The following is a 13,835-nucleotide window of genomic DNA, read 5'->3' as shown; positions in this document are numbered from 1 at the left end:
CTAGCATATGGAACTCTGCTCAATGTTATATGGCAGCCTGGAGGGGAGCAGGGTTTGGGGGTGGGGCGGAATGCATACATGTGTTTCTATGGCTGAGTCCCTTCTCTGCTCACCTGAAACTATCACAACATGGTTTGTTAATCGGCTGCTGCTGCTAAGTCGCTTCAGTCGTGTCCGACTCTGTGCGACCCCATAGACGGCAGCCCACCAGGCCCCGCCGTCCCCACCAGGCTCCTCCGTTCTCCAGGCAAGAACACTGGAGTGGGTTGCCATTTCCTTCTCCGATGCATTTAAGTGAAAAGTGAAAGTGAAGTCGCTCAGTAAGTGTCCGACTCTTCGAGACCCCATGGACTGCAGCCTACCAGGCTCCTTCGTCCATGGGATTTTCCAAGCAAGAGTACTGGAGTAAGTTGCCACTGCCTTCTCCGTGTTAATCGGCTATCCCCCAGCGGTAGTGTCTCCTTTAAGAAGGCCCTGCCCGGCCCCGCCCCACAGGAAGCCCCGCCCAGACGGTGTCACGTGACCCGCGGTTACGCACCAGGGCCGGGCCGGAGGGCTGTTTGAAAGCCCGGCGCGCACCGTGCGACCCGCAGTTCCGTCAGTCACCGGGGATGTCGGCGTTACGGCCGCTGGACAAGCTGCCTGGCCTGAACACGGCCACCATCTTGGTAGGCGTCAGCAGCCCGGATTCCCGCGCCCGCCTTTCCTCCTGGGCCGCGCTTAGCGGCCAGGCCCTCTGTGGCTCTCTGAGATTCTGGCCCGGGCTGCTCCGGCGGGAGTGTGGTGGGCGGGAGAGCCTCTCTCTGAATCAGTCAGAGTTCGCTGCCCTCTTGACGCCGTGGGATGTCTCCACCAATAAGTGCTCTTTCTGAGTTTCCGATTGGTGGAGCGGCTGGGCCGGGAGCCCGCGCGCAGGGTGGATGCAGGCGGTCTAAGACGCGGTTGTGGTTTTCCCCCTGTATCCGTGTCAGGCCTCCGGTAGAAACCAGGCTGTTCCAGGGAGGGTTCGGGGGCGTGGGGGGCGGGTAGTGAGCGGAACCCGAGCGGATGCAAACCTCAGACCCTCACCAATGCCTGCCGTAGTCCCCTCGGTAAAAAGTGCCTCGCGCGCTACAGCCAGAATCCCGGGATCGCGGCCGTCCGGGCCCAGCGGCGGGGCTGCTGTATCCAGAGGTCCATTGGCCGCCTTCTCTCTCTGGGCAGCTGGTGGGCACGGAGGATGCTCTTCTGCAGCAACTGGCCGATTCGATGCTCAAGGCGGACTGCACCTCGGAGCTGAAGGTGTAAGTAGCCTGCCCTAGAGATGTCCAATCTCAGGCTTGGGAGAGCGGGGAGGGGTGGAGCGGAAGGCCAGAGAGGCCGACGCAGGTGGGGCGAGTTTTGACCCACCGCTCGGAGTCTCCGTCCTGACGCGTGATCTGTCCCCGTGTAAAGCATCCTCTGTCACGCCAGTTTTTCTGTTTCCCTCTAGCACTTGTCACTATAAAGAAATTTCCATATTATGCCACGTTGGCCAAAACTGATGTCCATCACTACAGTGGCAATAATATTGAATTGGGCACAGCATGTGGAAAATATTACAGAGTATGCACACTGGCTATCATTGATCCAGGTGATTCTGATATTAGAAGCATGCCAGAACAGACTGGTGAAAAGTAAACCATGTACAATTTTTCTTTAATAAAACTGTCCAGAGCTTGTTTAAAAAAAAAAAAGAAATTTCCTTATTCACATATTTGTTTGTTTCCAGTCTGCCGCCCTGAGGTTAGCCCCTTGAGGGCAGGGACTTTCACTTTTACTGACTGGTGAAGAAGCCCCACTGCCTTGAGCAGTACTTGGCCCAGAACAGTTACTCAGATACTTCCCAAATTTGGAGAAAAGATGACTAAAGTATATTTTGCTTTCATTTTTCTAACTGATAGGGAGTAGAAACAGCTGCTGGCAGGAGTCAAGTGACTGAGTATATGTGGGTGTCATTCTCCCTGATTGAAAGACAAGCTCCAAGGGTCTGTGTTGAATGATCCAAATCTAAAGGGTATTTCCTTTATGGGAATTGGAAATGCCCTTTCCTAGCGAGAACATCGTCTTTCCCTCGAGATAAAGATTGTTTATGGGTCCATCTGTGCCCCACCTGTCTTACCAGGCTCGTAGGCTATAGAACACCAAACACAATCACCGATAAACTCAATCCCATAGCTCAGAAATAGGAAAAGATTAAAAAATAATTGGCATCAGAGTTAAAGGAAAATGTGGACCAAATTGCCTTCCTTGAGCAAGATGGAAATCATTACTAAAAAAGGAAATCCTATTACCCTGTTTCTAGATTCCATCTACTATAGTCTAGTGTCTGAATGTGTATACATTTGTACATGGAAAGATAGTTAGAAAAATGTTCTAACACTAATAGTAGTAATTTTTAGGTAACTGAACTTTTAGGAGTGTGTGTGTGTGTTTTAACTTTTGTTATATTTTGTATACTTTTTGGTATTCTGGAATTAGAAGCTGAGGGGTAGGGGCAGATGAGTAATAGGAATAAATGGAAATGGGCAGAAATAGAGGATTCAAAAAAAAAACCGCTTCAGGTGGGTATTTGACAATCTGAGACCAGGTACTTACAAGAATGTTGAGGGTGACTTCCCAGTGTCACACAGCTGATAGTTGACAGACTGGGATTTAAACCCACTTCTATCTCACTCCAAAGGGCTTCAGTCTTAACCCCTAAACTTCATAGTCTAACACCTTCCCCTTCCCTTCTGAGCCTGGCCTCCCTCCCAGCATTCAGGATAGATGGCTAGATGCCATCTTATATCCCAAACCCCGTCTTGCCAAAGCAGTTACTAAACTTTCTGGCAGGGAGAGTAAAGCAGGGGTAATCTGAATAAGAACAGCTCTGCCCTGCCTCTGTGCTCACTTGAGGAGTCTTGCCCACAAAAGCTTCCTGTGGGGCTTCCCTGGTGGTACAGTGGCTAAAGCCCCATGCTCCTAATGCAGGGGGGTCGGGTTTGATCCCTGGTCGGGGATTAGATCCCACAAGCCACAACTAAGAAAAAAAAATTCCTGCAGGATGCAAAGATCCCACATACAGCAACACAGATCCCACATACAGCAACACAGATCCCACATACAGCAACACAGATCCCACATACAGCAACGCAGATCCCACATACAGCAACGCAGATCCCACATACAGCAACACAGATCCCACATACAGCAACACAGATCCCACATACAGCAACGCAGATCCCACATACAGCAACAAAGATCCCACATACAGCAACAAAGATCCCACATACAGCAACGCAGATCCCACATACAGCAACAAAGATCCCACATACAGCAACACAGATCCCACATACAGCAACGCAGATCCCACATACAGCAACAAAGATCGAAGATTCTGCGTGCCACAACTAAGACTTGGCACAGCCAAATAAATAAATATTTTTAAAACACACATAGAAGCTTCAGGTGAATAGGGGAGGAGCTTTTTACAGCCTCTTCCCCTACAAAGGGTAGCGTGTGAACGGTCATTGTGATGTGGGCACATGTACCTTGAGTCCTGCAATCTCTTGTTTTTCAGCCACTTAGCAAGGTCCCTCCCTCTGCCGTGCAGCGTGAATCGGCCCCGAATTGACTTGATTGTGTTCGTGGTCAACCTGCACAGCAAACTCAGGTGAGAGCCAGGGGATGGGGCTGTCAGTGCTCAGGGGCGCCTTAGGGCTGTGCTGGGACGGTGGCCTCACTTGTCAAGGGAAGGAGAGGAGAATGGGAGAGGCTGTCTGGGGGCAGCCTAGACGGTGAGGAGGGAGGAGCCAGCGCCAACGCCAGATGTTTAGAAGACGCTGACACATGCCAGCGGTGTCACCTGTCATTTGTCTAATGCTCGCTGGGGCCACTCTGCCTCCCTGAGAGCAGCACAGATGTGAGTGACACGGACCTTGAGAACAAGGTCCGTTAGGGGAGAATCTAGACTTTTGAACAGACACTTACAGTACCTGTGAAGTGTACTGTCAAAGGGGGAAGCCTGGGACTGTGAGAGCCTGGACAAGACCTCTGCCTCTGAGGACTTAGGTCAAGCTAGACTTCCTGGCGGAGGTGACATCTACATAGACACCGGAGGGAATTACCTGGCGGTTCAGTGGTTAAGACTCAACGCTTTCGCTGTGGGGGCCTGGGTTCAGTCCCTGGTCGGGGAACTAAGAGCACAGAAGCCACACACGGCAATCAGTCAGTTAAAAACCACCTGAGAGGTGAGGAGGCGTTAGCCAGGCAAGGGTGACCGTGAGCGATGTCCCAGGCGGAGGGCTGGTGTAAAGGCAGGAGCACAGCGTGTGTGGAGGACCGTCCAGGCCTGCGCGGGGTCAGAGCCCAGTCCACTCTAGGGCTGGGGCAGTGGCAGCGTGGGTGATGTTCATGCCTGTGGCCTGGCCTGGCCTCCCCACAGTGCTGGCAGCCCTGGGGTCAGGACTGCAGCCGACCTAGGGAATACAGGTGGAAGGTCTCTCCTCCTTCCTGGAGACAGCTGGCTGAGGACACAGGGTCCAGCACAGAAACCAGGGCAGATACCTAGTCCTGTGGTGGGGGATAAGGGAAGGCTGTGGGAGAAACGCCTGAAAACCGGGGGGCACGGAGACAGCAGACACAAGGATTGGGTCCAGACCACACGACCTGACCGCTGGGAACCAGTCAGCAGGGACTTAGGCCCAGGTGGGGCAAGAAAGGGCTGAGACCTGCTGTGGGCTCCCTTGGCTCACAGGTCTGCTGCTGTTTGGGTGAGGCCTCTCTGTTTACCAGAAGGGACACTGGAGAACCGTCTGCGCCATAGGGCTGTTGGTCTCAGGCCTTGTTCATTCATGAAGCCCTACTGAGATGGCTTTTGGCCTGGAAGACAACAGTCTTTGATCACTCCCTGGACACCAGTGAGTGAAAGCCTCAACCCAGCAGGTCAAGGTGCCCTTGTTTAGAGGAAAAGAGTGTTTTCATACAACTGATATGACTTAAAATCGCTGTCATTTTACTGGAAAGCAATTCAGCAATAGTTATCCACACTTTAAAAAGACACATACTTAAAAAAAAAAGACAGCCCTTCTACTTCCAGCGTCTGTTCTACAGAAACATCTGCTTAGTAGGAGACGTAGGAAACAATATTCATGCAGCGCTCTTTGTGAAGGTGAAAAAGTAGAGACCATTAAATGTCCACCACAGGGCAGGCAGTTAGTTTGGGGTACAGTGTGGTCATTCCAAAGAATGTAACAGAGACATCGAACCCAATTAGACCTAACTGGCTGCTTATACATATCACTGTCTGGATTTGCATATGAAGAAAATTCCAGAAGAATCACACCCCAAACTATTGTGGCAGTCATCTCTGGGGAGTTAAAACTAGAGGTGGTGCTGGAGACAGGGAGTTTTACTTTTTACTTGTACACCAGTATTTACTATTTGATCATTTCACAGACTTGACTCACTTTGTAATTAGAAGCAGTTTAAAGCTACAAAAGGACAAAGTGTTCCTCCAGGGCTGTCTCCCGTCACCCTCGTCTTATGCCCTGGCCTCTCTGGGATCAGAGGCGTGGGGGTTTCTTCTGCCTTCTCTGTTGTGAGGTATGTCCTCTGCTTGTTTTCTTGCCCTGGCCTGGCCGCCCCAGCCTGCAGAGCGTGGAGGAGTCCCTGTGCCACCTGGACGCGGCCTTCTTCCTGGGGAAGGTGGCCTTCCTCGCCACGGGGGGTGAGTGCCTCCCCTGCCTGCTGCCGTGGGTGCGCCCGTGGTAGACTCCGTGCAGAGGCAGCCTGGGTGATGGGGAGGCCGTGGGCTTTGGAATCTGACTGCTGTCTGTCTCCATAAAGCAAGTCGGAGCTGATCGTTCTGCCAGGTTAATTCTGCCGAGATCATTGCCCTGGGGTGCCTGGTGGCTCATCTCCTGTTACTCTTCTTCAGATAGTTCTCCGAGACTCTGTAATGTTAACAGTGGAAATAATAGTAGCTAACCTCGGGGACTTCCCTGGCACTCGAGTGGGTAAGAATTTGCCTTCCAGTGCAGGGGGTGAGGCTTCAGTCCCTGGTCAGGCAGCTAAGATCCCACATGCCATCTGGCCAAAGAACCAAAACATAAGACAGGAACAATATTGTAACAAATTCAATAGAAACTTTAAAAATGATCCACATTAAAAAAAAAAACTTAAAAAAATATAGCTAACCTATATTGAGTACTCACTATAGACCAGACTCTGTCGAAGTGCTTTGTTTCTGTATCACTTAATTTTCACAAAAAGTACTATTGAGGTAGGTACTGTTGTTTCTCTTTTATGGCGAAGGAAGCTGGTCATGCGGTTAGGTAACTCGTCCAAGGCTCCATAGCTAGACAGTGGTAGAGCAGAATTCATACTTAGCTGGTCATGTTCCAGGGCCCACGCCTTTAATGATTATACCATGTGGCTTCTCATAAATAATTTTTCCTCCTTTTTATGTGCCTGACCCCCATTTTCTGCCCCCTGGGGGACACCTTCCTGACCAGCCCTGCTGTCTGGGCCCTCAGGGTGTCCATGCAGGCCTCTGTCAGACTCCTCACCCTTCTGCCTACACTGATGGTGTGTCTGCCCGCCTCCCCCAGCTGCACTGCGAGCTCCTGGCGTGAAGGGCCTGGCTCCCATTATTCTCAGTAAGCTTTGGTGGAGAAGTGAATGCCAGGTCACTTCTCTGTATTCGCTCACGGGCTTTCTCTAGTAACTCAGCAGAGTAGGTGCTGTTATGCTCCTCATTTCATAGACGAAGAAACTCATGGGTTTATTCCGACTCTATCAAGTCCCTTTAGCCTGTTTTCTGATCTGATGATCTTGACTGCCCTGAAAAGAAGGTAGAAACTGTGGCCCAGAGAGGAGACGTGACCTCCTGGGCCCAGTGCCTCCTCCATCATAACCATGAGGTGGAGGTGACCGGCGTGGCTTCTTTGCAGCTGGGCGGGACAGCCACTGCAGCATCCACCGGAACACCGTGGTCAAGCTGGCCCACACCTACCGGAGCCCCCTGCTCTTCTGTGACCTAGAGGTGAGGACCTGCTCACGTGGGCCATGGGATGGCACAGTCAGAACACAGAGGGCATGGCGGGGTGCTTCTTGGAGGATCATGAGTACCTGAGCAAAGGGGCTCCTGATGTGGAGGCCAGATCCTCGTTGGAATCCTGGCTTTTCCACTCACTGTCCGTGGGTGGGTCACCGTAAGCCTTGGGTGCACCCCTGTAAAGTAGGGTGACATCTTGAGTTCCGTTTGTGCACCAGGTGCCAATGCTTTGACATTTTTCTCTGTACTCATGACCAAGTCTTGTGTGTGTGTCTATGGGTCCCTGTTAATATCTCACTTTTCCTGCCGGGATGTAAGAGCTGTGAGGCCAGGCATCCTGTCTGTCTCATTAACCAGCAGTCAGGATGCCCTCCATTCCCCCTTACCTCCCTGGATCGCAGACCTTGTCTGCTCCCAGCCTGGGGCAGAGGGTCCAGCAGGCAGCAAGGGTGGAAGTTGGGTGGATAGGTGGATGGATGGCTGAATGGATACATGTGATGTTGGTTCTGCCCTGACTCGCTTCTCCTGGGGTTTCTCACAAGCTGAATCCTAGCTGTGAGGGTGGTACATCAGATTTCTGCTTTGCCGATGAGTTTCGCTCTCCAGCCTCTCTGTGTGTAGTGTGGAGCCTGAAGACATTTTGCTAAAGGGTTCTCGGCAAGAGTTGATTCTGCTCCCTCTGGGGGTCTGCTGAGGGCTCCCGGGTCCTGGGCTGCCCCACCTGCACACCAGACCCGCTCAGTTGCTTTAGGGTTCTGTCTGTTTATTTTTTATACTGGAGTATATTGATTTACAGTGCTGTGTTGTTTCAGTGTACAGCAAAGTGATTCAGGTATACATGTATCCGTTCTTTTTCCGACTCTTTCCCCATATAAGTTAGGTTTACTGGTTTTGAGGTTCATTTTAAAGATTTGTGTTTCTGTTCTGGGTCTTATGCCTGTCCCCAAAGGCCAAGTGATGTGGTGCAGAAGGAGCTGAGTCAGCGTGTGGTCCGTCCTCACCATCTAGACCAGAAGTGCTGACGCCGGGGTCTGTGGACCTCTCTGGTCTGAAGGGAGAAGCATTTCAGGGTCTATGGACCCCTCTATTCTGAAGGGAGAAGAATTCAGGGGAGTTGTGGCTTTGGACAAGAAAAAAAATTACTTCTGTTTTCACTAACCTCTAGGAGGAATTTAACATTATGAATGTAGATGGGAGGCGACAGTAGTGTTAGCAGAGCCTGTGATTGTTAGCAACAGAAGCAGCAGACACTGGCACGTCCTGTGGGGACGCGGTGGACCCCATGAGCTTCTGCGATTCTGCAGAAGCTGTTAGACCTGTTCTAGGGCCTCTTTGGAGAAGGCAACGGCACCCCACTCCAGTACTCTTGCCTGGAAAATCCCATGGACGGAGGAGCCTGGTGGGCTGCAGTCCATGGGGTCGCTAAGAGTCGGACACGACTGAGTGACTTCACTTTCACTTTTCACACGCATTGGAGAAGGAAATGGCAACCCACTCCAGTGTTCTTGCCTGGAGAATCCCAGGGATGGAGGAGCCTGGTGGGCTGCCGTCTATGGGGTCGCACAGGGTCGGACACGACTGAAGTGACTTAGCAGCAGCAGGGCCTCTTACTCAGTGTGTCGCTTAAGATGCACATACTGCTCTGCCACAGATCTGTGTTTCACACCTGATCGCTGTTTTAAGAACCCCGACTTGACCAAGGCTCTGACCTCACAGGTAGGACCTGAGGCACCCTGAGGTGCCCGTCCTTGCTGGCTTTGCTCACAACAGGAGAGGCGGCACGCTCACAGTCACACAGCGAGTAAGTCAGCAGAAGAGCCAGGTTGGTGTGCCGCTGACTCTTTCCTGGCTTAGCGGGCTGGCTGCATGGCTTTGAACAAGTCAGCCCCTCCCCTCAACACACGCGCGCGCACGCGCGCGCGCACACACACACTGATAACTCGCACGGCCTTCCTTTTCTTAGCTCTCAAGGGGAATGGCAATCCACAGCAGACGGGTGCGTGGTGGTGCAGTTCTGCGTGCGGCCAGGAGGTGGCAGGCTGTACCAGGTCCTGTGTTGCCCTCTAGCCTGAGAACGGTAGTTGCTCAGTTGTGTCTGACTCTTCTGAGACCCCATGGACGGTAGTCCGCCAGGCTCCTCTGTCCATGGAATTCTACAGGCAAGAATACTGGAGTGGGTTGCCATGCCCTACTCCAGGGGATCTTCCCAACCCAGGGATTAAACTTGGGTCTCCTGCATTGGCAGGTAGATTCTTTACCATCTGAACCACCAAGAAAAGGTTTGTGGCTGACTTCCTATTTCCAGCCTGGAGCCGGTGGGCTGAGAACCTAAGCCTGGCATCCTCTCATCCGATGTACCCAGTGTTTGGACAGCCAGTGTGCCTGGTACCTGTGCGGTCCTGTCCGGGGCACTTTCCCCCACGTCATGAGCTGGAGCCTCATTGTGTTTTGAGGCCTTTGCATGGCAAGAAACACTGGCCCCGTTTTACAGGACAGGAAACACACCCAGGGAGGTGCGGGATTCATCCAGGGCAGTTATTTTCCAGCTCTGCTACTAGGCCCTGTGTGAGTCCCTGAGAACCAGATGCCTCCGACATTGGCCCTGCCCCTCAATGGAGGGAAATAGACCGCACGTCACACCTGCTGTGGCAGGCGTATCCGCAGGGCTTTGGAAGCCAGGCAGTGAGTCCACCCGTTCCTTCCCATCAGCATCGGGGCAGTCACAATGGGCTCAGCTCTCTGGGGGTCACGTCTCTGGAGTAAGGTGTGTGGATGGGAGGAGGCCCAGCCAGAGGGAGGAGGCCCAGCCAGAGGCAGGAGGCCGGGGACGAGGCTGCAGGAAGCAGACCGTGGAGCCTGAGTGAGAGCAGCGGCCATTTGGAGGGACTGTTCGGAGGCCAAGGCCACAAAGCCCAGAGGGTTTCTTTAACAGATATTTCTTAACATAACCTACAGCCTGTCCAGTGTTGTTCTCGGCTCTCGGGAGGCAGCATAGAACAAAGCAGTGTTAACACTCCCAATCCTGTTCTAGTGGAGGAAACACGGTAAGGAAGTAGAATGCATGATGTGTTAGGGCATGGTGATGTGACATGTCAGGTGGTGGTAAAGTAACAGGATTTAAATAGGGGGTGAAGGGACTCCCTAAAAATCTGACCTTTAAGTGAAGACATAAGGGAGGCGCCTCCTGGTGGAAAAGCCCACGAGGCTGGAGAAACTGCAGGTGCAGAGGCCCTGAGTTTGGACGCTGCCTGCCGTGTTCAGGGTCCACAGGGAGCCATGGGCGCCTGGAGCAGAGCCGGGGGACTGACACTGGGCCAGACAGCAGGGCTCTGTGGGTCGCAGTAAAGGCATGGTGGCTTTCACTCTGAGTTAGACTGGGGCAGCGGAGGCGTATGGGGCCAGGGAGGGCCGCAGCCCGACTTGGGTTTTGAATGGGTCCCCTCCAGCTGTTGGGAGAAGAGTAGACTGAAGGGACGCAAGGGCAGAAATAGGGAGAGGGGCCTGGGGACTGGGTTCAGAGTGGTCTGGGCTCTGTGGTGGCCAGGGAAGGGGGAGTTGGAATGGTCTCTGATGCTGGGTGTTTCCAGGGTTGGGCTACAGGTGTGTGGATGGCCTGCCTGTGAGACAGGAGAGGAAGAAGAGTCAGAGTCAATTCTGGAGTTTTCAGCCTGAGAAGCCCTGCCCCCTGCTCCCCACCCCCGCCCCAGTCGTGAGGTGTTACACAGAGCAGGGAGCGACCTGAGAGGTGGGAGGAAAAGCTGGGGGCCGGTGGGTCCCAGGAGCCAGGGAGAAATGGCCTGCCAGGGAGGCAGCAGCTGCCTCAGACTCCACTAAGAGGAGACCCCGCTGAGAATGAGGCCAGTGTGTGAGGACTGAGATGTCGCCCCTGGACTTGGAACCCAGGACTCACAGGTGACAAGGTAGAGTAAGAGCAGGGGGCCTTTAGGATGTCCCGGCTCTAGCTTGGGTGACTGGGCAGATGGTGGCGCCCTTTCCCCAGTTAGAGAGGGAACAGGAAGAGGAGGAGGAGGTTCTCTGAGGCCACTTATTGGTCGGGGGACGCCATCTGAGCATCACCGTTTATTCTTCTACCTTTCTGGAGCAGCTCATTCGCCCATGCCAGCTGGGGCCTTCGCACAGTCTGATTCAGTTCAGTTCAGTCTCTCAGTCGTGTCCAACTCTTTCTGACCCCATGAACCGCAGCACGCCAGGCCTCCCTGTCTATCACCAACTCCTGGAGTCCATCCAAACCCATGTCCATTGTGTCAGTGATGCCATCCTCCTATCCTCTGTCGTCCCCTTCTCCTCCTGCCCTCAGTCTTTCCCAGCGTCAGGGTCTTTTCAAATGAGTCAGCTCTGCATCAGGTGGCCAAAGTATTGGAGTTTCAGCTTCAGCATCAGTCCTTCCAATGAACACCCAGGACTGATCTCCTTTAGGATGGACTGGTTGGATCTCCTTGCAGTCCAAGGGACTCTCAAGAGTCTTCTCCAACACCACAGTTCAAAAGCATCAATTCTTCGGTGCTCAGCTTTCCTTATAGTCCAACTCTCACATCATACAGTCTGATTACCTCTGCCTAATCCCATGGCTCCTCTGGGCCCACTAGCCCTTCCGGGTAGGGACCATCTGTTGATGGCACCTCCCTGTCCTCCGTGAGGACCACTCTCCCCACCCCTCCTTTCCAACCTGGGCGTGTCTGTCTCAGAGACATCCCAGGGGGTGCCGCCTCAGCATTGGTTGGGAGTAGCCCTGGTTCAGACCCCAGCTTGACAGTTGCCCACCATGCCTCTGGACGGTGTTGCTGACCCCGCCAGCCCCGCCTGCTGAGCCTTCGTTTCTTCTGGAGTAGGGGTCAGCGTCTCTGATGTCCCTGGAGGGTGTCTGAAGGGTTTCCATAAGCTGAGGTGGTTGGAAGCTGCTCGGTGAGGTGTGGCGCGGACAGGGGGTGGCCCTGGGGGCAGCAGTGCCTATGGCTGTCCCCGTGTCTCCGCTCCCAGCTCCCCTCTGGCCACCGCCTCACTGGGGTCCTGTCTCCTCCTCTGCAGATAGAAGACTTCCGTGCCGCCATGGCGCAGCGCCTGGTCCGCCTGCTGCAGATCTGCGCGGGCCACGTGCCTGGCGTCTCGGCCCTGAACCTGCTGTCCCTGATGAGGGGCTCCGAGAACCCCTCCCTGGAGGACCTGTGAGGCCCCCAGCCCCCGGCCACCCTCCCCTACGGCTGGGTGCCCAGGCTGACAGTCACTGTTGCTGGAGACGGTGCCAAGGCTTGGCAGGCCTGGGTCATCGGGCAGTTCCCTCAGGGCCCAGAGTCCTCGTGTTCCAACAGGAAGTGCCGGGGAGGCAGCGGGGACAGTCCAGCTGGTCAGATTCCGGCCCCCCACCCCTCTCATGCCCACCCCAGCAGAGCCCCAAGTCTTCATCCATCTGACGTCTTTCCTCTCGAGACTTCGTTTGAACAAAGGGTCCATGGCTAAAAGTTTGAACATCACTGAACTCATCCACCACTTTGATTTTGTAGATGAGGAAACTGACTCCAAACAGTTAAGAGTCAGAGTGGGTAAGGACTTCCGTGGTGGTCAGTGGCTAAGACTGTGCTCCCAATGCCGAGGGCCTGGATTCGACCCCTGGTCAGGGAACTAGATCCTACATGTCACAACTAAAGACCCTTCATGCCTCAACTAAGACCCGGTGCAGCCAAATAAATAAATATTTTAAAAAGAGTTGGGCAGTGGGAGCTTGAACTCTATGAGCCTAGTCCGACAGCACATCCTGGCCTTGCCATTCTTATGGGACCTGCGGAGCCTCAGTTTCTCCAGGTGTTAGATGGAGATTGTTCAGCTTACCTTGCTGGCATCGTAAGGGTTGAGGGACATGGTGGTAAAGGTGAGGCGCCTGAGGTGTATTGTGTTACTCCTGCGCTTGTTTGTGCTCCATGCATTTCATAGTAAATGTGTGAATGCTTGCACGGCGCCAGGTAAGCACTCCACGAACACTTGAACTATTATGTGAAATCACACAGAGCTAAGTTACAAAGCTGGTGCACATCCAGGAATTACACCATGAAGTCTTGAGTGAGAGAGCCTGACCGAGGGCGGGTTTCTGGGCTGGCCGCGAGAGACTGTGTGAAGACGCCCGCTTTCCTTCTTCTCGGGGTCTAATTAGAATCTGTGGCCATGCTGAATGAGGCTGCAGAAACCCTGGCAGCCAGGTGTGAGCTGCAGCCGTGCCCCTGTGGCCGGCTGGACACTCCCGTGGGAGCTTGGGTGAGGAGGAGGTCTGGTGGGAGAGGAAGAGAGCTAGGTCCTGGTTTCCTTGGAGCATGCCAGTGCCCTCCCAGCCCCCCTCCATCCTCAGGCCTCAGGACGGGCCCTGCTTGATGCCCTGGGCAGTGCCAACGCCGCAGGGCCTCTGTTTTGATGTCGCCATGGCAGCCGCAGCTCACGCACTTCACTGACGGATGGGCCAACCTGAACCTCGGTGCAGGAGTCATGAGGGTGGGACCCACCTTTCTCCTCTCCCTGGGCTCCTCTCCACCCCTGTGCTTGCTCAGTAAAGTTTGCCGAGGCCTGGCTGGTCTTCCAGGCACCCCCCCATCGAGAACCTCAGCTGCGGTGATTTCGGTTCAGGTCTCAGACGTCACCCCGACCTCCGCAGAGCTTCACGCTTTACCGAGCGCTTCTCACAGTCGCTCCTGCCACCCGCCCTCCCCGCAGACCTGTGTGAAGTTGACAGTGTTTCCCCATTTTACATTTAACGAAACTGAGACTGTTGTCATCA

The 13,835-nt window shown here is 53.9% G+C and overlaps 1 protein-coding gene across 5 annotated transcripts; it reads left to right on the top strand.

The window, feature by feature from the left end:
- Positions 1-503: 503 nt before the first annotated feature.
- On the top strand, positions 504-12,778 carry CENPM (centromere protein M). Of its 5 annotated transcripts, none has more exons than XR_015164583.1 (6): positions 504-668; positions 1,204-1,283; positions 3,581-3,673; positions 5,649-5,728; positions 6,804-7,045; positions 12,104-12,778. XR_015164583.1 is itself a non-coding variant. In XM_086403078.1 (6 exons), exons 1-6 carry the CDS (start codon positions 612-614, stop codon positions 12,242-12,244), a joined length of 543 nt encoding a protein of 180 aa, XP_086259204.1. In that variant the 5' UTR covers positions 504-611; the 3' UTR covers positions 12,245-12,778. The 5 variants fall into 5 exon arrangements, 4 of the variants coding, with proteins under 4 accessions (XP_086259204.1, XP_086259205.1, XP_086259207.1 ...); XM_086403078.1 differs by having other exon boundaries at positions 6,954-7,045; XM_086403079.1 differs by lacking the exon at positions 12,104-12,778 and adding an exon at positions 10,013-10,196 and having other exon boundaries at positions 6,954-7,045.
- The last annotated feature ends 1,057 nt before the right edge of the window (positions 12,779-13,835 follow it).

Source organism: Bos grunniens, chromosome 5, assembly GCF_055505025.1.
Source record: "Bos grunniens cultivar Pamir isolate PY7600 chromosome 5, Bosgru_T2T1.0, whole genome shotgun sequence".
NCBI lineage: Eukaryota > Metazoa > Chordata > Mammalia > Artiodactyla > Bovidae > Bos > Bos grunniens.
This window is presented reverse-complemented; position numbering and strand designations above follow the sequence as displayed.

Excerpts from the sequence above, each read along its gene's own strand:
- CENPM (XM_086403078.1), top strand. The coding sequence starts at position 612 with ATGTCGGCGTTACGGCCGCTGGACAAGCTGCCTGGCCTGAACACGGCC. Across the intron at positions 1,284-3,580 it reads TGCACCTCGGAGCTGAAGGT|CCACTTAGCAAGGTCCCTCC; the intron begins GTAAGTAGCCTG and ends CTTGTTTTTCAG. Across the intron at positions 5,729-6,953 it reads GGCCTTCCTCGCCACGGGGG|CTGGGCGGGACAGCCACTGC; the intron begins GTGAGTGCCTCC and ends GCTTCTTTGCAG.